Raw genomic sequence first — 24,208 nt, forward strand, 5'->3', positions numbered from 1 at the left:
CCGCCCGCAGGAGGCAGCGGGGCCGCCGGCAGCGCCCGCCGCGCTCCGCCGCTCCCAGGTACGGCCGCGCCGCGCAGGGGGGCGCCGGGGCCGGGGCCGGGGCCGGGGCCGGGAGGGGGCCGGGGGCAGCGGGCAGCGGATCCCAGCAACTGGGGGGGGCGGGGCACCGCCGTCCCCCGCCTCGGGGGTTGCTCCGGAGGGGCGCTCCCGGGAGGTGCTCGGGGGATGCTGCGGGGGTACTTGGGGGGGGGGGGCGCCGGTGGGTGCTTGGGGGTGCTTCAGAAGTGCTCGGAGGTGCTTGCGGGTGCTCCGGGGGTGCGCTGGAGGATGCTCTGGGGGTGCCTCAAAGGGTGCTGCGGGGTTTTGCTGGCGGATGCTCAGGGGGATGCTTTAAAAGTGCTGAGGGATGCCGCAGAGCGGGCTGGGGGGTGCCTGGCCCCTCGAGAGGCTGCCTGGGGCAGCAGCAGCCCTGGGCCGCCCGGGACGGGAGCGGTTCCAGCGCACCGCTGGCTGTGGGACGGAGGCACGGAGCGTGGCTGGGCAGCGGGGAGAGGGCAGGGAGGCTCCGAGCCCTGACGGGACCCCCGGGGGGGCTGGGAAGGCCCCCGGCCCCGGGCAATGTGGCGGAAGTCACCAGGATCCCAGGGCAGCCAGAGTTGCATTTAGCCTCAAAGCCCGACAGTAAAACCCTCCCCAGCTGTGAAGATGTGGTTCAGACAAGCCCCAGCCCAGCCTCCACGGCCGAGCGCGGTCGCCGGCGCCTGCCTCCAGCGCCTGCCTCCAGCCTCTCCCTGTTTCCTTGCCGGCTTTCCAGCCATCCGGACAGAGAAACTCTTGGCACCGTAACTCATTTCTGTCTCTAGCGAGGTTCATGCTCCGGTTCCCTGAGCCGCGTGTCCCGTGGGGCTCGGCCGCAGGTCAGGTCTGGTCTGGCAGCAGAGCGGGGCCAGGCTGAGCTCCGGGTTTCTGCATCCTCGGAGGGGCCAAGAGAGGGGCCGCTCCAGCAGCGCGCTTGGCAGCAAACGGAGGGACGGGCAGTGCCTCTCCCTCGCAGGCAGCGTCGCCTTTCCTCGGCAGCGGCCGCTGCCAGGGCATTTCTCAGCAGCCCAACTCTGCCGGGACCAGGTGTGCCCCATGCAAGCACTTTGGGTGTTTGGCTTCTGATTTCTCGCAAGCCTAAGGCAAAGACATGCCAGGCTCTGACTCTGGGAGAAATCAGAGTGAGTGTGAACAGGGAGCTGCCATACCAGGGTAGACCATTGCCAGAGATCTGTGTAGAAGAGGCTGGATAGTCCATGAGAAGATCCTTGATGTGCCTGGAGGATGCATTAGGCGATGGCAGAAAGTGGGTTGAATAATCTCAACTGCAAGTCCAAGTCAATTCAGGATGGAGGAAGTCATGGTCTGGATGCTCCGTGTATGATGTTCACCTTCCAGAGATAGAAGCGGGACTGTACTGTACAGGGTTATCTCATTTTCATCATAGCTGTGGGATGTGACACCACTGGGAAGGGTTTCCTTTGTCCAGAAGCTAAACCAGAAATTAAATATCTCAGCTGCATGGCCCACTCGAAGGCGGTGAGCACCTGAAAACATTGCACATGCAGGGTAAGGATAGCAACCACAGCAAAGGGCAGAGAGAAGGGTAAAAAATAATCAGCATTTGCCTTCATACCTGTTCTGCAATCTTCCCAGTGTTTTGTGTTTGATTTGGGATGGACTTAATGGAAAAAGCTGATCTCTTAAATGATTCTTGATACAGCAAATGAGAGGAGGGAGCCCATAACCTCGGGTTTATGATTGATTATTTGTCGCTTCGACTGTAATATTTCAAAAATAAATATTTCTGCTGAAATGACAGCCAGCCTGATGAACAGCAACCTGGCCAGCAGATCTGTGGTTGAGGAGGGATCAGTTAATGGATTTGTTAAAATAATCCTGAAACTGAAAGATAAGATGGGGGGAGCCTGTTGGTGCTGTGGGTGCTGTCAGTCTCTCGGTGCAGTTTCCAAAGCACTTGTGAATAGGAAAACCAGGGCCACGTTTGGCTCCTTTCCGGAAAGTCCGGTTATGGAGAAGGTTGGTCTCCCAGGTGCAGAAGTCATCCCCCCCGTGCAGCGCTGGGGCTGTCCTGTTCCCACAGGAGCCATCGAATTCGGTGTCACAGTCTCCCTTCATCCTCAGCTAAGCGAAATAACCCCCTGCATGTTTATTTGCTGCCGAGCAGGAGTGCAACGTTACTTCCCGTCAAACAGCCTCAGTGTCCTTCGGCGTGGGCGTGTTTCGGGAGGGAGAGGTTTGGTCTCAAAACATCCTTCACATCAGGAGCGGTTTTGAGATTCTGCAAGATGGCTGGTGTTAGAGGAATACAAGCTCATTCACAAGCTCATTGCCGATTCGGGTCCCTCCCCCTGCGGTTTTACATCCACCAAATATTCTGAAAGTTGCGTTTTTATCACCGTTATGCATCAAATCTTGGGTCTTTTCAAGGAAGCTTTGGAAGTAGCACCAGGGTTGAATGTGGCCCCAGTTGTTAGAGAAAAAAATAAATACGGGGATGTTATTGTATTTTCCATTCGGTGCCCCGTACGATGGGGTTATGCGACTCTGCCTTGCTCAAGAGCAGCGACATGCAGATTTCGGTCAGTAAAGCCCTGACCCCAGCTCTGGGGTGCGAAGGAGCCCGTGGGTGAGGGCAGAAATCCCCGACCGTGCACATTTGCATGTTGCTGGTGCTAGGGGAGAGCCGGTGGGGAGGAACCGGCTGCAGAGAGCTCCTTCTTCAGCTGTATTTATTTTAGACCTCAGTGGAATTCACATTTCCGGCGCTGTGCCTCGGGAAGCCTCGAGTCCTGCACATCCCAGGGTTTAAATAGCACATGAAAAAGCAGTTATTGTCATTATTATGATAATATACTGCCAAAGTGGACAATTTGGTAGAGTGAGAAACATGAAATATGGTGAAAAACCCACCTGCGGGCAGTAGCTCCCATCTTCCAAATGTGGTTATCTTCAATTCATCATTGCAGCCAGTTCCCCTGTCCATCAGGGATGAATGCGAGTCTTGGTGCAAGCGAGAAAGCTGAAAACACACCAGGAACATGCAGCCTGATCTTGGGCAAAAAAACTGGAGGAAAGCCCCCATTTCCTAAACCCTCCCCATAACCCGGGTGCACGGGTGGGAAATGTGGCTGCTGGCTGCAGTGCTCCCGGCATCCACGTGGAAATCACTGGCAGGGGAGGAAGGCGGCATGTCCATACCCTCTGTGGTCCCGATCAATGTGGAGAGTGGTTTCAGGTGGCCTGAAAAATAAATATTCCTGTTTGAAGAGGTTTTTAATCCTGTCATGAGTGTGATCAGTTTGAGTCTTGTTGGCTCAGGCCAGAAATTGATCTAAAATGGCCCTGTGTCTCCATGGGGGACTGCAGTGGCTGCACAGTGTCATGGGTGAGTGCACCACCACACACAGGGAAGAGGAGAAAAATAGGCATGCAGAGAATAGGGCTTTCCTAAAAACACCTGAAAGTCCTGCTTTCAGTGGGAGACGACCTGTGTTGATGACAGGACCTTTACTGGGGTGAGACAGGACAGACACTGGATCTCCAGTCGGCTTTCACAACCACAAATGCATTTTTTGTACATTTCTCAGGCTGGTGGGTTTAGGAAGCCCTGTTTGTGTGTCGGGGTGGGTTTCTCCAGTTCCACAAACTCTGTTTCATCTCTCAGTAAGCACAAGGGGATCGGACACGGCACAACACCCTTCCTTCCCTGCGTCATCCATCTCGTGTCTCAGCAAGCAGCTGAGCAAGAGCAAGGTGGAAGAGCCTTTCCCAGGAATCAGGAGCACCTTGGTTTGATGGTTCCCCTTCACACCCAGCTTCCAAAAACACCCAAAGGATTCTGTTTTTCCTTAGGAAACAGAGATATTTCCAGCCCAGCTTGGGCCAAAGCTCAGGCTCTTGAGTGGGACGAGCGCAGGAGTGCCAAGGATGCACCAAGCCCTGGCCAAGCCAAGGACAACCCTGTTGTCTTTAAGTTGCTACCGGCTTCTTCGACCACATGGAAGTTATTCAGTATCATGGCAGCAAAGCTTGACATGTCCCAAGGTCAAGGAGATGGAAAACAGCAGCTTGGAAGAGACCAAAAGCCAAAGGAGGACTTCATTGTTTTCCACCCCCCAAACTTGTGGGATTGAGGCAAAAAGAGTAAACATTAGAAATGAGGCACTTCAGATTTTTGTCTGCCTTTTGACTATGAAGCGCTTTCAATTCATGGCTTCAGCTGTTTTTTTCTGATTGCTTGGCTCTGGGAAAGGAGACTTTAGGGAAAATGCCACAGTTTTCAAGGCACGGGATAAAATCATGAGAGTCGACCAAAGCTTTTATAAGACCGTGGCTGGAATGAGCTGAAGGTCAGTTGGAAAAGAGGTTATCAGAGGAGGGGATGAATGTAATCGTTTTCCCCTCCCGGTGAGCCATAAAAAAGGGTGAGAGTTTGGATATCTGATACCTCCAGGTCTTGTCCTGACCCGTCTCTAATGGAAATGCTGGCAGGAAGCTCACGACATTTATTGAACAGCAATAAGCAGCTTTAATAAAATCAGTATCCACACGACTTTATTACTGCTATTTGAAAAGATGCCTGAAATGGCTGTTTAAGTACCGCTGGCCGCTGAGGGTTGCACACTTACGCTGAAAGTGATAGTCCTCTTTATTAAGTGGCGCTGGGTTAATTATTCAGATTTCTCGTGAGCCTGCTGCTCTCTCAAACACCAGTGAGGCTCCACAGACCTCCAGGATGTTTTCCATGCGAGCAGCCCCCGGCTCCAGCCCTATCCAGCCCCCTCCTCTGCTTCGTGTACATAATTTTGCAGAGAGGGTGATGGCTGGTGGAGGGTGGGAGGCCAGCCTGAACCTCTCCTGTTGGTGCAACCACGAGTTGATGGGTTGCACGTCCCTCTGGAGCACTCACAAATTGTATCCAGCTCCTTGCTCTCCTCTCGAGAAGCCCCGGGCAGGCAGTAGCCGAGGGAGCTTCAGTCTGGGGTGCGATAAAATGCTGGGGCTGGTGCTGCAGGGTACCCGTTGTCATAAGCCATGTGCCGAAGCTATCCGCTGGCCCCAGGACGGAGCGTGAATTTTAAGCAGGCATCTGCACTATGCAGTGTTTCACTTTCAGAGGGGTTTAAAGATTTACGTCCCTTTTCTTGTCATACCTTTTTACCTGCCGCCTCTGCCACCTCTACTCTTTGCATACAGCGACTGGTTTTGCATCCCAAGTCTAGTCCTGCTCCACTTTGGCACGTGCAGTCGGGTAACACCAGTGCAGAGGGAAGCCTGCCCAGCAAGCACAGCACCAAGCTGTGCATGGCTGCAGGGTGCACGCCGGGCGGGGACAGATCCAGCTTGCCAGCTCTCCTTTCTGGATGCTGATGGGTTTATAGCAGCTGACTTCCTGGGGCTCAGGCATCATCTGGTCTCCCCACTTTAATTTTGGGTCTGCTCAGCTGTCTTCTGCCCCTCGACAGGCAGCCCAGACCAGCCCAGTGTGTGCCGACACCCGCTCTGGTCCCAGCTGCTGTTTCCGAGGGATGCCGTGGGGCACGGGGCTGCTGGCAGCGATGGTTGCACGATGCCGAATGCACCCAGGAAGGCGGCTCATGGGCTCCCAGGATGCAGATCTCTTACGGCGGAAACCCTGTTTGCTCTCACTTTGGAAAAACTCGTGACAACTTCTTGCAATGCAAACCAGGACTTTAAACAGCTTTTATTTACTTATTTATTTATTTAATCCCACAAAGTTTTCAAACTTCTTTTTTCCTCCTGGAAGGAAACTCCTTCCCGTGCCTGTGCCAGCCGGCAGCCGATCACAGCCCACAGCCGCACAACGGAGATCCCACCCATGTGGATGTCCCCAGCAGACTGGAAAGGGGTTATTTTTCTTCTTTTGCAGTGAAAACAGAATTGAAAAATCTGTACAACAAATATTCCCCGAGAGGCTATATTTATTCCTGGTATGTCCACTCGCAGTAATAGCTTGACGACTTGTTGTGCAATCCAGCAGACCGCCTGGATGGAGCGGGTTTGGGTGTAACCCTTTGGGTACCGAGGGTGAGCTCCGTCTGTGGGTTTGTGCGGGTCCGTGGGGTGGAGGGGAGTGGGGGGCGGCAGGTGAAGCCTAAACCTGCCCTCCTGCAGCATTTCTGCTTGGGGAGAGGAAGGAAGACAGCCGCTTTGCCCATCGGCCCTGCGAGCATCCAAGAAGGCAGCGGTGGCCGTGGTGGGGATGGGCAGGGACCGACGGGATGGCTTTTGAGCTGTTTTGTGGCCGCCTGTTTCCTATCATTCATGGGAGCAGCCTGCAAAGCACGATCCCCCCTGACAGCTGTAGTGCGTAACGTAAAGCAGCAGCAATTTTAGGCCATGATCTCAGTCCTCATGCTTGCGGGACGATCTCGGGCTGTGCCCAGGTGAAACCCTTCCCCATTTCCTACCCTGTGCCAGCTCCGTTGGGCGAAGCTATCAGAAGCCAGTGGTAGCTCCGTCAAGCACCAGCCCATATTTAATTAATTTACATGTTTTGACTCCATCCATACATAGTTCCTGATTAAAAGCTTATTTAGGGGGCCACAGACTTGAAGACCTTCTTCAGTCCCATGGGGATTACATCTGGGAAAAACTGTAGGTCTTGTGTATAATTGCAATAAGGAAATGCTCCATATAAAAGCTTCCTGCTAGGTCTTCCCAGTGGGAAAACAAAACAATTCTTTCAGGCTTACTTTAAAAGCAGTGCCATATAGAAATATGTATATTTTTCCATCGTGCTGCTTTGTCTAGAGAACATAAGCAACAGAATACGCTCAGAAAAGATGCACAAGTGTAACTAAACCAGAAGAATTTGACAGAAAATAAGCCAACATGCTCTTAAGTTAGTTTTGAACCCCGAGCACAGTAATTGCCTGTGAAAGCAGAAAGCTGTCCACATGGAGTCAGGGCCCGGCGTGGTGTGGGATGCTGGAGCCGCGTGGGAAAGGCAGCATTTGGGAAAGGCGACATTTAACCAGCTGCTGAAACGGGAGGGATATTTTTCATTCCTTGGGTAAGAAATTAACCCATTCGTGCCTTGGGGAGCACTAGCAAGGACAAACTGCTGCCGTTTCTGTACATGTCCAGGCTGTTTCGCTTCCTTCAAAGGCAAAACTTTTCTGCTTTTCTTCAAACTTAATCTGATAAAGTTACATTTAGTAGTTGCACAAGCGCAGTGAGCCTGCAGGAGTGCCAGCAGCTCTGTTCTGCAGGCAGAGAGTAATGAAATGTGTTTTTTCCTGCTAACATGAGCACTTTGGTTGCACTGCTTGTTAAGTGATGGAAAGATGCTGGCGCTGCTCCGTGATGCGAGTCCAGTGAAAGCCCCCGACAGAGCCCCCGAGTCCCAGTGGGATGCCTCTGCTTTTCAGGATTTTCTTTCCCGGCCCTGGAAGAGCTTCACAGCCCGGCTGTGGGGAGCTGGGCAGTGTCTGAATCTCTCTGCCTTTGCAAGCATGAAGTTGTTGTAAGTTCAGTGCCGAGACTGAGGGTTTTTTCCCCAGTTACCAGCCTGGGGGTGCGGCAATCCAGGATGCCTGACAGGAACGGCAGCGCAGGGGCTCGGGACAAGCACTCTGCCCATTGCCGAGTTGCATGCCACGAATACCCTGCCCAAAAATCACACCGTGTCTGCTCTGCAAGCTGCCCCCTGCCTTGCCTGCCTGCAAGTTGAAGTTTGCATTGATGACCCCGCTGCAAAAGGCTGGAACGTTTTATTTGGAGAGTCCCACCGGCACCCACAGGAGCCTGGGGACACAGCACTGCACGGCGGGTCAGGCATCCTCCGCCTTTGCTGTGGTTACGCGCGGCCGCGTTCCCGCCATCACCCTGTCCTGTTCAGCATCTCCTGGGGACGGCGGATGGATGGGAACGACGTGAGGGGCTGGAGCTGCAGGGAGAAGGGTAAAGGGCCGAGGGGCTGTTTCTGCTCCGCATGTGGGAACAGGGCTTTGGCAGGATTAATTACGGACGTTGAGACCTTCTGCGCCTTCTACTAAAGATGCCGCCTTTTAATCACAGCAGCCACTTGCGTTTCCTAGGGAGAGGCGCTCAGCAGAATAACTAATGCGTTCAGCCTGGGAGGGTGCAGCATGCGGAGGGCGAGCTCCGGCTGCAGCCTGCAGCATCAGGTATAATAAGAACTGTATCATTAATAATTGACTGTCTTTTCAATAATCTTTTGTGATAAGGGAGGCAGCCCGGTGACAGCCCAAGCAGCACTTAGCATTTTGTGTTTTATGGAAAAGTTATCTATGCTATGGAAAGTAACTCATTTTATACAGCAGGCTTGAACTGTCCTCGGAAAGGTCATTCAAGAGTGATGGGCTGCTTTATTAAAAAATTAATCCCTCTTTTGTGCTTCTTGTTTTAAACTTGTATTTGCTTTCTGAGCAAGGTCACTGCTCAGCTGACCAACTTTTTAACAACTGGAAAAAGCATGTTCGCTTCTCCGAACCCTTCACTGCTGGCTCTTGGCACGGGAAAAGATGCCTCAGAGGGAGGCGAGAGCTTCTGCTCCCTGATGCGTTTGTAGGTGGGAGCATGAGAAGGTAACACGACAAGATGCTTTTCTGATGATATTTTTTCCTTTCACCATGAAGTGCTAAAGCTGTTGCTGCAGTGCAGGAGAACACAACAGGGAGAGCTCAAAAAAATGTGTTATAGCTAATGAGACTGTGCTAATGTGCTGCTCAGCAGGGATGAATTATCTTCTTATTTATAGGCACAGGGTTAAATGTTTCCAATTGAAAATTACTGGCAAGATGCTCTCAGAGAATGAAATTCATATATATTTGTCTTTGTGGTTCCGTTAATTTGTTCTTTAAATCTTCTGGGGTGTATTGCTGCTCTCGTTTCTGCTGGCTGGGGTGGATGGGGGAGCGGGGAGGCACTTACATTGCCTGGCAAGTGGGACAGAGTAAAAGAGGGGTTAAATGTGACTGTAAAGAGCCAGTGTTTGAGATGGGGCTATTTAAAAAGACAGTACATTGTCCCTGCAAATGGGCTGCTCCAGGGAATGAAGCCACTTCACTCTGTGCTGTTGCCTTCTCATACATTTGCCTTATCGATTTCCATTTCTGTACATATTTATTCCTGCCTTGAGAAAAGCAATGTAATTTCATTCAAGGTGAAAATCAGCAATGCTGTGCACGTGGTGATGTCGCCTGCCTGGAGAGGAAAATAAGTAGTCTTCAATTTTATGCAATAGGGAAAAACTTAACAAATACAAAACCCGACAGAGGGTCAGCGTAACAGGTATTAGCAGGATGGAGACCCACCTAAAAGCACTGCCCTGCCCCAAACTGTGGGACAGGCCCTTGGCGTATGGGTACGCTTCTTCCAGCAGATCATGTCATTTTTTTAATCTCATTTTTATTAGGGATGGGCATCGGAGAGCACCTGTGGGGTCCAAGGAGCCATGGTTTTGGCTCAAAGGCACCCACCCCACACCTGAGCTGCCCTAGGGGGGACGGGAGAACATTAAACATCCTTTTACAAGGTGATTTTGAAGTACATTGGTCAAAAGATAAAAGTCATAGTATCAATTTGGGTTGCAGAGTTGGGACCCAGTCAGCTCATAAATGAACTGATTAGATGTAATTATCTAGATATTAAAAAGCATCCTATTTGCTGGCTTCCCGTCCCTCCCCCAGATAAATGACCTAGAAGAGTGCAATGTAGCTGGTTGGACTGTAGCTGGGATCTGTAACTGCTCTGTAATTGACTGTAATCGGAAAATTAAAAAAAAAAAATGTGAGAAAGAGGTTAGCATTTGTTTTGGCATATGCTGTTTATTGGCAGGAGGAGACAGAAGAAGTTGCCCTTTATAGAAATGCAGTTAATTGGAGAGCACGTCAGGAGGCCGCTGGTCAAGGTGTTTCAGAAACTCACATGGCTTTGGGCGGGCATCAATGTTGCTGTCTGGCCACATGAGCATCGAGAGGTACCAACCCTGGAGCAGCTTTTGGGAGTTGGGACCCTCCCAACTTTCTATCAGGGCTACACATTGGCAATAAGTGTGTCTACTTGAATGACAGAACTAATTGTTTCTTTAAACGGTTTGGATCTTTCAAAGTATCTATTCTATGATAACAATACAGCAGGATTTGGCTTTGTTTTCCGGCTGGTCTTTGTTGTAGTTAAACCATGTCATGTCAGTGTTTCTGGAAGAGAATAACAGTAGCACCTCTATATATCCTAATCGGTACTGCATACCCAGTTATCTTGCCAGATAAGCTGCTGTGGGACCATCTCTGGCCAGGAACCAAATTAGATACTTGAAGGAAAATCCTGAACAAGCAACCTACTCTGCAAGAAATGCCCCCTTTTTCCTCCATAGCAGGAATTAAATGACAGACCTTCTCACTCTGACCAATGTTGCCCTTCTCACGCAAGTCAGGAAGCCTCCTATAGTGATGTCCAACTGCCTCAACCTCCTTCGCCCTTGCAAGCCTCCTCCCTGTGTCTTTCTAAAGGGCATGGAGGAGAGAAGCTTCGCCCAAGACTTTTCTTGGTTGTTCCCAACCTTAATCTCCTCTCACGCTCCAGGAGGGTCTCACCCATGTCCACATGATGGGAAAGAGCTGGAGGGCAATACAGGCCAGGCTGGATGTGAAGTTCACGATGTAGGCTGTGGTAGATCTCCCCCTGAAGATCTTCCCTGATATGAAAGGGATTTGTCTGTATTTTAGTGCAATTTGGTGAAGGTTTTTTATAACAGTATGGATGTGTTCTGAAATAATGGGTTTCACTTGAACAAGATTTAACATAAATTTTGAATCTTTGGTTGTTATGCATTAAAAAAAAAAGTCAAACTAGTCATTTCTGTGTATAGTTTATATCCCTTGCTGTTTTCAGAGATGTTTTATTATGTTGGATATATCCAGCTTACAGGAGTCAATGAGGAGTCCTTGTGCCATCTATCTCAAGCCCTAAATGTCTGTCTTTCCTCCTTTGCAGTCAAAACCATCTGTAATGCAGGGGATGTTTTATGAGAACCAACTACCTGGGATGTGTCTATGAAGCACGAGTTGAGGCCATTGGAAAACGAGTATTGATTTAAGCAGCTTTAAAGTGCTTAGCAGACACAGTCGGGCTGCAGAATATGGGAACTAAAAGGAGGGGTGGCCTGTGAAGAGGTGTAAGGCTTTAAGGAGAGATTAAGTTCAGATGATTGAGCTTTTTTTTTAAATTAAAAGTATCTGTTTCTTTTTTTCAAGGGTGAAGAGACTCATCTGCCCTAGCTTGTCAGAGGATGTTTAACTGACAGCCCGATTAGACCACACCATGGAGAAGACAGATGGTATGGAGGCTACAGGATGTTTGTTTGCTCATTTGTTTCTTGAAAAAAAAACCCAACCAAGCCCTGAAGTAATTTCCTTGCCAGAAATACTGTAAATAACCTGTTTTCTATAGATATGCGCTAGGGCCAGGAGTTGAAAAATGCATCGTTCATGTATTATACAGACTTCCTAAACCACAGCAAAAACATGGTCACAGCTCTCAGTTCAGCATGTATTTGTCCTCCTGTCCCTTGCAGGCAAGACAGATCTCCTCTGCTCCCACCAGCCGGGCTTTGCTCTTGTGCCATATTACCCCGCGTGATGTTTTCCCTCTCGTTCCTCTGACTTTCACGTGCTGCTTCCCCTCAGAAAGGCGGCTGCATCTCAGTGATGCTCTGTGATGAGCAGCACCGAAAGCCGTGCCAAATTCTGCTGGTCCCCCACACAGCTGCTGCACCGGGACGGAGACAGAGGGAGCAGCCGTGAAACCTGGTTTCTCCTGGTTGAGCTGCTCCTCCTCGTCCACATAGAGCACGGCTTATTTGCTCAGAGGTGCAAAGCAGCTCAAACCACGGTGATTTCAGGGACTTGCCACATAAAGAAGAAAGAGCAATGGTGCAGGGGTTTAACTATTCAGACCTTCAAGGCCAAAATCTGGGGGCTGTGAATTTTTGCAGGCTGGATCTGACTGTATTAAGTTGTATTAAACCAGGAGCCTTGGGCTGCCCTGCTGGAGCCATGCCATTTGCCTGTGACGGCTGGGTGGGCAAACATTGTCACGCATTTTGTGGTGATTTTCCTCAATTAAAAGCCATACTCGGTGCCGTGCAGCTGGTCACCTTGGGAAGCACGTGTTTCGCATGGATGTGGCTGTGTAGAGCAGCCCCGGCTGGCGCTGTCTGGGTCTGGCCTCTGCCTGGTGCTGTATTCATCATTTTCAAGGAATAATTTGTGAGCTGGTGTTTGCTGATGAAACGATGCAACGATTTTCCTGCTTGGTGTGCACTGCACTGCTTATGCCACTGAAAAGTTAAAACCAAACCAAAAGCTTTGAAAAATGTAATTGTCACGGATTGGTTCCACCTTTGTTTTTTGAGCTGGATTTATTATACATGAGGCAGCTTTTTATACTGACACAGACATGTAGCTCTGCCTGCAAAACCTGCTGTTTGTTTAATTGCCAATTAGAGCCATGATTTCAGCAAATTTTCAGCTTCCTCAGTCCAACAGTTACCTGATTCACTTCTGGAAAACAGGATTGGACCTTTGCACGTGTTGCTGTGTCTCTGTGCAGCTTCACCACGAGCCTCCACGATGACGAACTGCAGCCCCACCTGCCTGAAACTGAGATGAAAAAGAGCAGTAACATTTTTCCCCTGCTCTAAACATATTTTCTGTTAATATTTTTGTAGTCTTCTAAATTCAATCATCTCTTTTTTTTGGGTTGTTTCAGCAAATGGCCAGCCACCCAAACCTGACGGGGAGAGGGAGCAGCCTCGCAGCCTCCCCTACTCCGTGGAGACGCCGTACGGCTTTCACTTGGACCTGGACTTCCTGAAGTACGTGGACGACATCGAGAAAGGGAACACCATCAGAAGGGTTCACATCCACCGGAAAGCCAAGCAGCCAAAATTCAGCACCCTGCCCCGAAACTTCAGCCTGCCTGAGAACGGCTCCCGTGGATGCACGTCTGCTCCCAGCAAGAGCTGGACGGCGACCTGCTCCTTTCCCCAGCGAAAGGCATCCCTGGGGGCAGAGGAGACCCCCCGTCCCCTCCTGCCCAGCGAGCTGACCCTTCCTGTGGCTGATGAGCCAAGTTATCGGAGAAAAGCCCTTTTGGCGGAGACATGGCGGCAGGCGGAGCTGGGGTGGCAGGAGGGCAAGCTCCATGGGCGGCCACAGCTACTGCGAGCCTCCAGCATGCCTGCCGCGCTGCTGCCCAGCCAGCCCCCACCCGCGGACGGGAGGGTTCCCTCACCCCTCTGGCCACCTCCCCAGCCCTGCCACGACCAGAGCGGCTCCGAAAGCACATTTCGCCCTGTGCCATGTTCACCTGGCTCTGACGGCATTGTGTTAAATCTCCCCCGGGAGATGAGCTTGGAGCAAGGTGTCTCCTTGGGGCAGAAGGAGCATCTGGGTGGAGGCAGCCCAGGGCTGGTGCAGATGCAGGCCCCGTGGCAGAGCCAGCATCCCGCAGCACCGCAGCTGCAGGTGGTGATGGAGAGCGGAGGCGAGGAGGGCGATGCCCTCGACACCAGCAGTTGCTCCGCCTTGGCCGGGAGTGAACCAACCTCACCAGGTGCCCTCCAGCTCGCAGAGGAAAACACGAACCCTAGGGAGAGGGAGTTAAGTGTAAGTGCAATCGCTCCAAATGTGCTGAAGAAAGCTGAGGAGAGTGTCCGGGCTGGAGAGAACAAGGAGAGCTGTGGTCTTCAGCCTTGTGATACAGGAGAGCTTGGTGGAGTTGCTGCACTGAAGCAGCAGATTGCTGCTCTGGAGGAGCAGCTGAGCAAGAAGAAAGAAGAGCTCAAGCAGATCAGGGCAGTGCTGGAGCAGCAGAATAATGAGATCAAGGAGAAGGAGAAACGCATTAAGTTACTGGCCAGCTCCAAAGCTCAGCTGGAAGAGAAGCTGTGCCAGGAAAACACCAAAGAGGCCAAGCCACCATCCAGGCAGAGCAGCAGGGCTTTGCAGTGCTACGATGCTGCGGTGAACACCGACCTCTCACAGGTAGCCAGGGCCAAGCAAGCCCATGATAAAGGCATCAACGTCAATATCCCAGTCTCCACCAAATCCATAGGATGCAACATCTGCAGAGCAGACAACATGAATGCGCAGGCAATGGAGCAAGGCGCTCAGAGAGATCAGGGACTGGCAGATGCTTGCACTGGTGTCAGTGGAGAGAGACCCAGACATTTTGGTGAAGCTGACATCAAGGCTGGCATTCATGCACCATGCTTCACCCAACTAAAGATTGATGAGCACCTTGGCGATGACAATCAAAATCACAGGAATAACTACGATACCCAGAGTCTTACTGCTCATGCGGTGACTGCAGAAAGCTATCGAGGAACAAGAATTGGCTCAAACACAGGAGAAAACAAGGCAGGCTTCGGCGAAGATAAACCTCGAGATGGGCTGGAAGAGGAAGGTCCCTGTGACCATGAGGATCTCCCTGCTGTTGACCCTATCGGCCAATATGTAAAAAAAATCCAGGAGCTTTTGCAGGAGCAGTGGCTGTGTTTGGAGCATGGCTACCCTGAGTTAGCAAGTGCTATTAAACAGCCAGCCTCCAAGCTCAGCTCCATTCAGAACCAATTAGTTAATTCCTTAAACTCGTTGCTGTCTGCCTACTCTACGCAAGGGCCCGGGGATAAGGAGAATTCAAACACACACTATCAACAGTTGGGTAAATAATATTGGCATAGGTTTCAACATGTCCGGGCCAAATCTCTTCTCGTTTATTCAAGTGTTGAGCAGGGGTGATGCAGTAGAGCTCGGTGGTATAATTACTATCAGTCAGATCAGAAATAGCCCCTCCTAAACATGTATGAGAAAGGCAAATCTCTGCATATCATAAGCTATGTGATCTTAAATAAAAAAAGCAAAGAAAACCATGTAGGAGCTGATAAAGCTGTGCCTCAGTTATATGCAGGATCAGCTTCCAAAAGTGGCCGTACTTGTGGCTATTCCATCAAATAACCATTTTTCTTAATTGGATTGGATGTCTCAATTTGCAAGGATATGGGACTCATGCTCATCTGAGGTAAATCAGCATGAAGTTCACCAGAACCAAAACCAATTCAAGCTAACTGAGCAACTAGGCTGGGAAAAGACCTGTCCCTACTCACAGCCGTTCATCTAAGATAATTTTAGCTTGTATGAAGATAAGAATCCAAAACCAAAGGCTGCCTGTTCACTGTCAGGGTGGGCTTGCAAATAGATAGGTGACCTATTACTTGTAAGCAATACATGTGAGACTAGTCAAACTCCGATGGAAAGATTCATCCATGTAGTAGTATAGGAGATTTATATGGGAGATTTCCAATACATTAGTATTGAAAAAAATAAAAAAGAAAACATTATTACAAAAGTAAAACCTACTTATATTCGTAGGACATGTATATAATGCCCAGTCACTTCCTTTATATTCCCAGTCACTTGGAGATGTTTGAGACCCGTATTTTGAAGGTGGCAGGGCAGGGCCAGATTGTGGCCAGGTGCAGCAGTAGTTTTGCAAGACATAAAAAGCATCTCCTAAGATGAACTAAGATGCTTACAGTTATGATTTGTAGTTTGTTGCTAGAGGTTGGGAATAATCATTGATAATTGTGGCACATCTACTTAATTAATCTGTTATTTTGTATTTTGCTAGAAGTCTCTCCAACCACAAGTCTTAAATCTATCATGAAAAAGAAAGGTTATGGTTTCCATGCAGGAGGCAATGGGACCAAAAAGAATCTTCAGTTTGTTGGGGTAAATGGTGGGTAAGCATCCATTCAGAAGATAAAACTGCCTTTTAACATGTGATGTCCTCTGCATCGCTGAAGAAGTCATTCTTGTTTTTCCCTCTTTTCCCCTCCAAACCTCTTGATTAAAAGGCCATTTGAAATGGACCCTCTTTTCTCCCTTGTTTAATCCAGCACTGATAACCTGTAAGTAACCCTGTAGAAAAGATGATGTTGGTGTTTTCAGCACAGCGAGGGACACCCTGGGGACTGACACTCCCTGCATACCCATCTTCTGGGGCTTCATCCAAAACCCAGCTGGGTCCATGGAAAGATTCCCACTAACTTTGGTGGGTTTTGAAGGAGGTCAGCATTGCCTGGGTGGGCATGCTGCCACTAACCTGCCTCCATGCTCCAGCGACAGCCAACAAAAGTTGGTTCAGGGACTGAGAAAAGACTATTTCAGTAAATAAGGAATTACCTTGGGGTGAAGGAGACCCGTATTTTAGGTTGTGCTCCAACACCCAGTTCCTTGTGTATCCAATACCTAACACTCTTTGGCCTTCGAGCTAACTAGATACAGCAACGTGTGCTGGAGAAGCATCTCTCAGACCAGCACTGGCACGTCTTCTACCGAGGCGTACCTGTGCTGGCATGAAGAGGGCAGGATGCATTTCACTGTCCCTTTGCTGTGCAAAGAGCTGTGTGTGCAAGTTTGGATGCAGGTTTCTGCTGACATATGCTTCTCTGACTTCCCAGCTCGATGGCTACTGCTGTTGGGTTCTGGTGTTATTCTTGTTGTGTAGAGCTTCTTCTACCAACAGTTGCTGAAATGGGTACAACTTGTGGCAAGTAGAGGAATCTCGACTAGTTTGAGAAAAGTTTTAGGATCCCTTAGAGTGAAATGTTCTGTCTCATGGAAGATGTTATTGTTATTTGAACAACCAGAAGAGAGGTCTATCTAGCAGGGCTGCTCAAATGGTGGACTCTGGTCCATGCTGGAGCTGAAAACACAGTTTTTATCTAGTGGTTCTCAAGGTTGCTGACATACAGCCTGTCCCACCTTGCCACAGGGCTTTCTTATGGCTCCCCATCAGCATGCCGGCAGCTCCCAGCAGCACGCGGCCCTTGCCTGGCTGCACTGGGGCTTGTGAATGGACATCCCTCCAGACCAACTTAGTAGTCCCTGAAGTAACCTTGCCTGCTGCTAATTAACTGCTTCTGTCACGCTCCTGCTGGCTTAAGAAGCCAAAAAAAAAAGACTAACCCCAAATTTGGCTGTGGCTGTAACCTTTTAACTTGCATATCACTCCTGGCATCATCCAAGGCCCATTGGAGTCAGTGGGTGTCTTCAATGAGTCTTGGTCAGGGCCTGCGGTTGCAGATGGGGAAGGAGTGAATAACATGTGGTGTCCTCAAATAGCTACGAAACGACTTCAAGCGAAGACACAAGTTGCGAAGACAGCCCATCGGATGGGGACGCGGAGAGTGAGACGGGGAGAAGAGCCGATGATTTGCAGCCCGTGCAGGAGAAAGCTAGAGGTGAAAGCGAGGGGGCTTGGTCAGAGACTTCCTCGCAGGAGAGACGTGAGGACGATGACCTGCAGGAGCCATTGGTGGAAGCAGTGCCTTGCACTCAGCACAAGGCTGACAGGTAACCAGAAAACCAGACAGTGGTCATGCTTTCCATCATGTTTCTGCAGCCATAGGATGCATGGCACTGCATTCAGTCACTCCTACAGGGCTGGGGGTCGATGCTTCATCATCTGCTCCATGGAAATGCAGCCATTGACCTCTCTAGCCATGGGAGAAGGCTTTAAAGAGCTAAATATTTTTTGAGTTACTACAGAATCTAATGGGGATTGATTCAGGCCCTACACTTGACTGTGGAAAAGGCGGAGTGAGTCATATTTGGTTAGAATTAGCTCATTTCTCCCCTCTCAAGTAAAGTTTCTAAGTAAAAGTTCTTTGCAGATTCAGGAATAAGATTCCCTCCCACCTCATGCCCACTTTAAGGCTTCTTCTAACAGATGAAGTTGACCATACAGATCTGGGACTCTGGACTTAAACACCTATTTAAGTGCTTAACTTTGAACCTAAAATCTGTTAAGTCAATGGGACAATGTGGGTCCATGAAGTTAAGCACTTGAATAAGTGTTGAACGTATTCTGACATAAACTGCATGTTTTCCTTCCTGCTTCAATACCTCCTGCAAGTTCTGTCTCATGATGGATTTACAAAAGTGTTTTCCGTTTAGATGCAAACCGTCTGAAGATTTCCTTGCCGACTGCCAGCTACTCAGCAAGCACCTCTCAGAAATCAGGACCACAAGTGACACGCATTTGGTACAGATAATATTCAATCCCATTTCAGACGCAGTTCCTGCTCTCTGTTACATTTAATGGATAATATTATCCTGACGGCGTGTTGCAGGCTGTGCCCTGCCATGCCATGGACAGCTTTGTGAGGAGAGGGGGATGAGACGACCTCTGAGTCAGTTTTAGAATAGCCAAAAAGAAAGGAAAAGGGGGGGGGGGGGGGGGGAAACGAAGGCTTTCTCTGCTTACTCATTCAAGTTACCACAGGAAATTCCTTTCCCCCTTAAGTTATAGCAGTAATCCCAAAACCACAAGCTAAATACTGGCTGGGCGATGCCAGAGCACAGGACAAAGTGGCGTGGGGGCGAAGAGCCGGGGCAGCGACCCGTTTGCAGGACGACTACCCCAGGAGTAACAGTGAGACCTTGGTGTTTTTAGCGGCACGTCCTGAGCACCGTCTGCCAGGAGTGGTTCCGGGTGTCAAGCCGCAAGTCTTCCAGCCCAGAGGTGGTTGCAGCGTATCTTAAGGCACTGGGGGCCATCCAGCCCCAGCTCCTGGCGATGGTGGTGAACCTGGCCGACAGGAATGGCAACACGGCTCTTCACTACAGTGTTTCCCACTCCAACTTCCCAATTGCAAAGCTCCTGCTAGACACAGGTAGGAACAGCCACTCTGCTCAGCCATGGCTTTTGTTGGGTATGGGTGAGGAAGTTAATTGTTGCTTTTGCTGATGGGGCATAGTCCCGTAGGGGATGACCATGGCCAGCAGAGCCAGGTAATGGGGATCCATCAACAGTCCCAGACATGGCAAACAGTGAATGAGGTCCAGGGTCCTCCCAGGGCGTTCAGTCAGGAGCAAAAGGAGAAGGGACAGAGGTAGGGCTGGGGACCAACTACAACCTACATGCGAGGGAGCCATCCAGTAGACAAGCGTGGGGCCAAGGTCCATCCAGGAAACAAATGTGGAGCCAAGGTCCATCCAAGGGACAAGTGTAGGGCCAAGGTCCATCCAAGATACAAGCATGGGGCCAAGATCCACGCAGGAGACATGGTTGATCTGAAGACCAGCATCCTCCTCCATCGCTTGGCCCTGGTCCCATGCATGTGGGCAGGGGTCCCAGCTGAGGCTTCTCAGGGACATTAAGGCTCAGTAGCGCCCTCAGGGCCCTGACACATCTTGAGTGCTTTGCAGTCTGACTTTGGAGAAGGCTCAGGGTCCCCATGGCCAAGGGATGTCTCTCATGGCCCCAGTCCAGGTGGGATGGGGTGGCTCCCCCTGCTTCTTGTAGCAGCAAACGCCATGTTGTGGCCTGGAGCAGAGGATCAGACCCCTGAGAGTGTAACAAACCCCACGGTGCTGCAGAAAAACTCCATTTTAAACTATTGAACTTTCAGCTCATGTTGCAAAGAAAGAAAAATCTCAGCTGAGCTTGTACGGGGGAAAAATGCATGCGCGTTCAGCAAGAATAAAGGCACTTTGGCCTTTTCTCATGGGCCAGACAATCTGTTAAATGTTAGGGAAATGGCAGATTATCATACACATCTATAACCCAATTGTTGCCGCAGATGTGCAGGGAGCCACGGCGGTTTGTCCCCTCCTGCCACTGAGTGCCCGAGGTGGCCAGGTCCCCGGGGCAAGGCTGGACTGGAGCCCCAGCCCATCAAAATGAGCCCCAGCTCATTCCTTGTGGTGGAGTTGGAAATAGGCTGTTTGAGGTGAAAAGTGAGTGAAACGGGGCCAGGACGGATTTACACTGCCTGTTGGGTGATGGTCATCTTTCTGCTGCTCCCTTGCTGCAGGAGTCGAAGCAAACAGGCCACAGCTCCACAACTAGTGTGTGACCAAGGCATTAATTATCCCCACCTTTTTTTTTTTTTTGTTATGGTCTTCAAAGTTAATTGAGTTGATCTCAGCAATTGTAATTAACTGTAGCAATATGTAGCACCAAATATCCTTTAATGCTGTGCTCACAAGACTAGATATTTAACACAGATAAATCTCAATCCTGTATAGTTATGGAAACCCCTGTTTCTGGGAATAGAAGATACTGCATGTTTTATAATTCCCTCTTCACGTCCCGTTTGCTTGTCTCTCTCTGTCTGATTCACTGTGGGGCTGGATCCTTCCCCTGCACGGTGCATCGCCCACCAGGCGTGTGCTGCCTGGACCTGCAGAACCGCGCCGGCTACACGGCAGTGATGCTCACTCCACTGGCGGCTGCCGAGACAGGTGAGGACATGGACGTGGTGATGAAGCTGCTGAAGGAGGGGGACGTCAACCTGCAAGCTGCCCAGGTGCGTCCCTGTAGTTCTGCTGTTTCTTTGAAAACTGAGTGTGACCCCGCGTGGGATTGTGCCATGGCCACGGGTGGAGGGCGGCCAGCCCATTTATTTGGCAAAGGCATCTGCAAAGTGACTCCTGCTGAGCTCGTAGCCTCCTATTTACGGCCATCGCTGTGTGATGCCAATTCAGGCTGTGGCATCATCATGTCCCCATAGAGGTCTCGGGTTGGGGGGAAGATATAATTCAAGTTCCTTACACTGCATGTGCAGTGCCAGGCTGGGAATCAGTGGTAGACGTCGGATTGGAGTTGCTGTTTCCCAAAAGTTACAAAAACAACCTCAGCTAAATTGCAGCCTGGCCACCCAACAGCTCCCTGTGAAGGGACGTGAGAGCTGAGTAAAATGAAGAGGCAAAAGGAAGGCTGAAAATTTTGCAAAACAATTTTTCTGAGCTAAAAAATTAGAAGTGATACCAGGGAGGAGCGGTGCAGGGTGGACCCTGGGGTACAGGATCCCAGGTTTGCTGGCAAGCAGTCGTTTCATCAGTCACACATTTCAGTCTCAGAGATGGCAGTGCCCTCACTCAGCTTTTCTTCCAAACATCTGTCAAAGTTAGTCTAGACCTAAGTTAAACTGCCTAGGAGGGTTAGGGGGACAGCTGCCTTTGGGGGCAGCTGGGAGCCGGGCAGTTTGGCCATGCTGCTGCAAAGACCCTCCACATGGCCATGGTGCAAATGAGCAGGTATCTCTTGCAGTACTTGCTGAAGAGCCCCAGTGTTCTTTAATAATAATATGCAGTAATATGCAATAATATGCAATATGCAATAATAATATGAATTATTATGACATATGTACTATGCACTAATAATATGCAATCTTATTATATATATGCAATAATAACATTAATTATTATTATTATATATAACAATCTGAATGAGTAGGACTATAGGAGGCCAGTGGGTAAGGGGTGTTCAGCCTTTCCCTGTGCGGTTGCAGGGAGGCCAGACCGCCCTGATGCTGGGTGTCAGCCACGAGCGGGACGACATGGTGCGAGCCCTCCTCTCCTGCCAGGCCGACATCAACCTGCAGGATGAGGACGGGACGACGGCCCTGATGGTGGCCTGCCGGCAGGGCAATGCCGACATCGTCAGGCTCCTCTTGGCCCAGCCCGACTGTCAGGTCGCACTGACGGACAAGGTGAGGCTCCGGCACTGTGCTCTTTTCCGTACACAACCTCACATCCACCAGGCAGGGAAAGCTCACACGGGATCATGCTTTATGGGCAGCAATCCCTGAGTGGTGGTTTTTAAGTGAAGAAGTACAATTTCAGTCCACTTTCTAATCAGGGGACCACATTTAGGAGAGTGCCCCTGGTTTTGATGCTTGTTGTGCAGTGAGTGGGGTGGCTGTGGCAGCATCCACCATAGCCTGGGCAGGAGCACTGCAGGGAAGAGCCCAATCTGGTGTAAACACAAAAAAAAAGGAGAAATCCTCAACATGTGGAATCATCAGAGCTTCAGCTCCAAGAAATTAGCAGCAATTAACTCTCCCCTGAGAATGGACGCCTCTCCGCGGGGACATGTGGGACGGGGCTGGGCTGGGAGCAGCACAGCTGGCTGGTGGAAATCTTCCTCCTACGCGGGCTCACAGCGATGGGCTGCATTTATAGTTATGCAACTATTTTCTAATTAAACTACAGTTTTGTCTGAGACATGTGGAACGGCACCGGGAACAGGAGAAGGCATGGCCAGGATGCATTTCTTGTGGTTGAGGTTAAGCCCCAAAACACCATCGGGAGGTTTGCGGGACGTTGACTCATTTAAAACAAGGGGGGAACTGCAGGGAAGGAGGTTTTGGGGGTAAATAGCTGGGTGCGAAGCTGCCCTGGCCAGCTGCTTGCTGGAAAGCTGAGAAAAACTCGTCAGTGGGCAGATTGCAAACAGCCTCTCTTAGCAGTGATGGGGCCAAGTGGACGCGGTTGAGGATGGAGCTGGGTGGTTTACGGGGGTGGCGGGGACAAGATGCAGGGATTCGGGTGGTAATGTCTTCGCATCCTCCCTCCCCGCAGGGCGGTAACTCAGCCCTATCGCTGGCCCAGAGCGCTGCCCACGGGGACATTGCAGCGCTCCTGCGAGCCCACGCCGAGCAGAGCCCGTCCCTCTCTGCGTGACTGAGTGGGAAGAAGGAACCAGGACAAGGAGCAGGGAACAAACAGCTCCTTCTTGTGACAGCCTCGCTGCTCGCCTTGGCAGACAGGGCCAATATCGTGGGTTTCCAGACGTACAGGGGGATGAACCCTGTCAGTTATCTGCATACGTTCGCCGTGTCTAATTCTCCTCATTAAGCCTGCTTACACCCCCCTAATCTATGCACATTGCCACAAAGGACTCCAGGCTCTCCTATATGCTCCTCCTGGTATAGATTTGGCAGGTGAGCAACCGAAACGAAGGAGAAAAGCACATTAGAAAAGCAATACTTAGCCTTTTGTAACCTTACATTATGGTTGTCCTTTTAATCGACTACTTAACTGTATCTCATTTAACTTGTAAGTTTGTGTCCTAATATTTATTATTAGCTCTTCTGTATGTAGTGGCAGGCAGTGATTATTCAGTATATGTAACAACAAACACAAGCTGGATGGATTATGTAAAGTATGAAATCCTATTTATGTTTGCCTATGTGGGTCTGATGTAAGAATTAAAAATTAATGCTCTAGCAAAATATTTGAGTATACCAGACCCAAACACACAGACATTGTTTTGCCTGTATTCAAAATTACCATATGGCTCTTATTTTTTCTAATTATGTTTGAGCTAACGGGGAAGCGTAGCCCATTGACATGCACCGTGCATCAGCACATGCGATGCTCAGGCACTGCGGGGCGGATCAGGTTATCCTGAGCACAGCACGAGAAGATCACAACAGATTCCCGTCCCAGGATGCGTTAATGTTGTCCAGGAGTTTCGTGGAGGGACTTTGTTGACAGATGCCTTTTGGGCAAAAGTCTGCTCTCTGCTTTCCCTCGTGCTCAACATTCAGATGCCCAAACTACTCCCATGTAAAGCCATGCTGTCCGTGATTTAGCTGCCGGTGTCAGCCAGTGCCAGGGGCTCCCCTGCCACGGAGCACCCACAGCGTTGGTCCAGCATCACCTCAAATCATACATAGGGCAGGGTTTTTTTCTTAAATCCCTCTGCCGCTGACAAAGAGAGAGGGGAGGGCGCAGGCCCTACTTTTCCAAACACCTTTACACTGTCATTAAGTCACTACGTGCCGGGAAATGCCATTTCATGAGGCTGTGCTGCATGTAGGCTTTGGTGGACCTGGATGCCATCACCAGTTGAGCTGGTGCATAGTACACCACCGTAAACCCAGATCTACTTGCCATCACTAAAACCAAATCTCCATAGTTAGCTAATTACTTCTCTTTTTTTTGTCACTAAGCAGAAGTTAGTCTTGGACTACTTTGGTTGCTTGTAAGTCAATTCACATCATGGTGAAGTCTCTCTTGAGCTGCTTTTTCCCACGTATTTGCAATATGTGGCAAAGCCATTGCTGAGTCCCTGTCCTCATGCCGGTAACGCTCCCACTGCCTTGCACGGAGGGGAGGACAGACTCTGCCCTCCGTTTTCCACTGAAATTTGCCATCATCTCCTCTGTTTCTTTTCTTTCTTCGTGTTTTCAGTCAGAAGTATTCATCAATCATCTCAAATGTCTATTTGCCTTTTTTTTTTTTAACTCAAAATTCAGTTACCTCCTTTATGTATAAATAAACTCGAGTTAAACCTT

At 50.1% G+C, this 24,208-nt stretch overlaps 1 protein-coding gene across 1 annotated transcript; it reads left to right on the forward strand.

Annotated features, from left to right (window-relative positions):
• KANK4 (KN motif and ankyrin repeat domains 4) lies at positions 1-24,208 on the forward strand. The gene is made up of 10 exons (XM_082312064.1): positions 1-58; positions 11,307-11,389; positions 12,823-14,778; positions 15,745-15,856; positions 17,241-17,471; positions 18,075-18,162; positions 18,574-18,793; positions 20,289-20,431; positions 21,416-21,616; positions 22,488-24,208. The coding sequence occupies exons 2-10, from the start codon at positions 11,374-11,376 to the stop codon at positions 22,587-22,589; spliced, it is 3,069 nt and encodes a 1,022-aa protein (XP_082168190.1). The 5' UTR covers positions 1-58; positions 11,307-11,373; the 3' UTR covers positions 22,590-24,208.

The sequence above is a fragment of the Platalea leucorodia genome (genome assembly GCF_965183815.1).
Source record: "Platalea leucorodia genome assembly, chromosome: 5".
Taxonomy (NCBI): Eukaryota; Metazoa; Chordata; class Aves; order Pelecaniformes; family Threskiornithidae; genus Platalea; species Platalea leucorodia.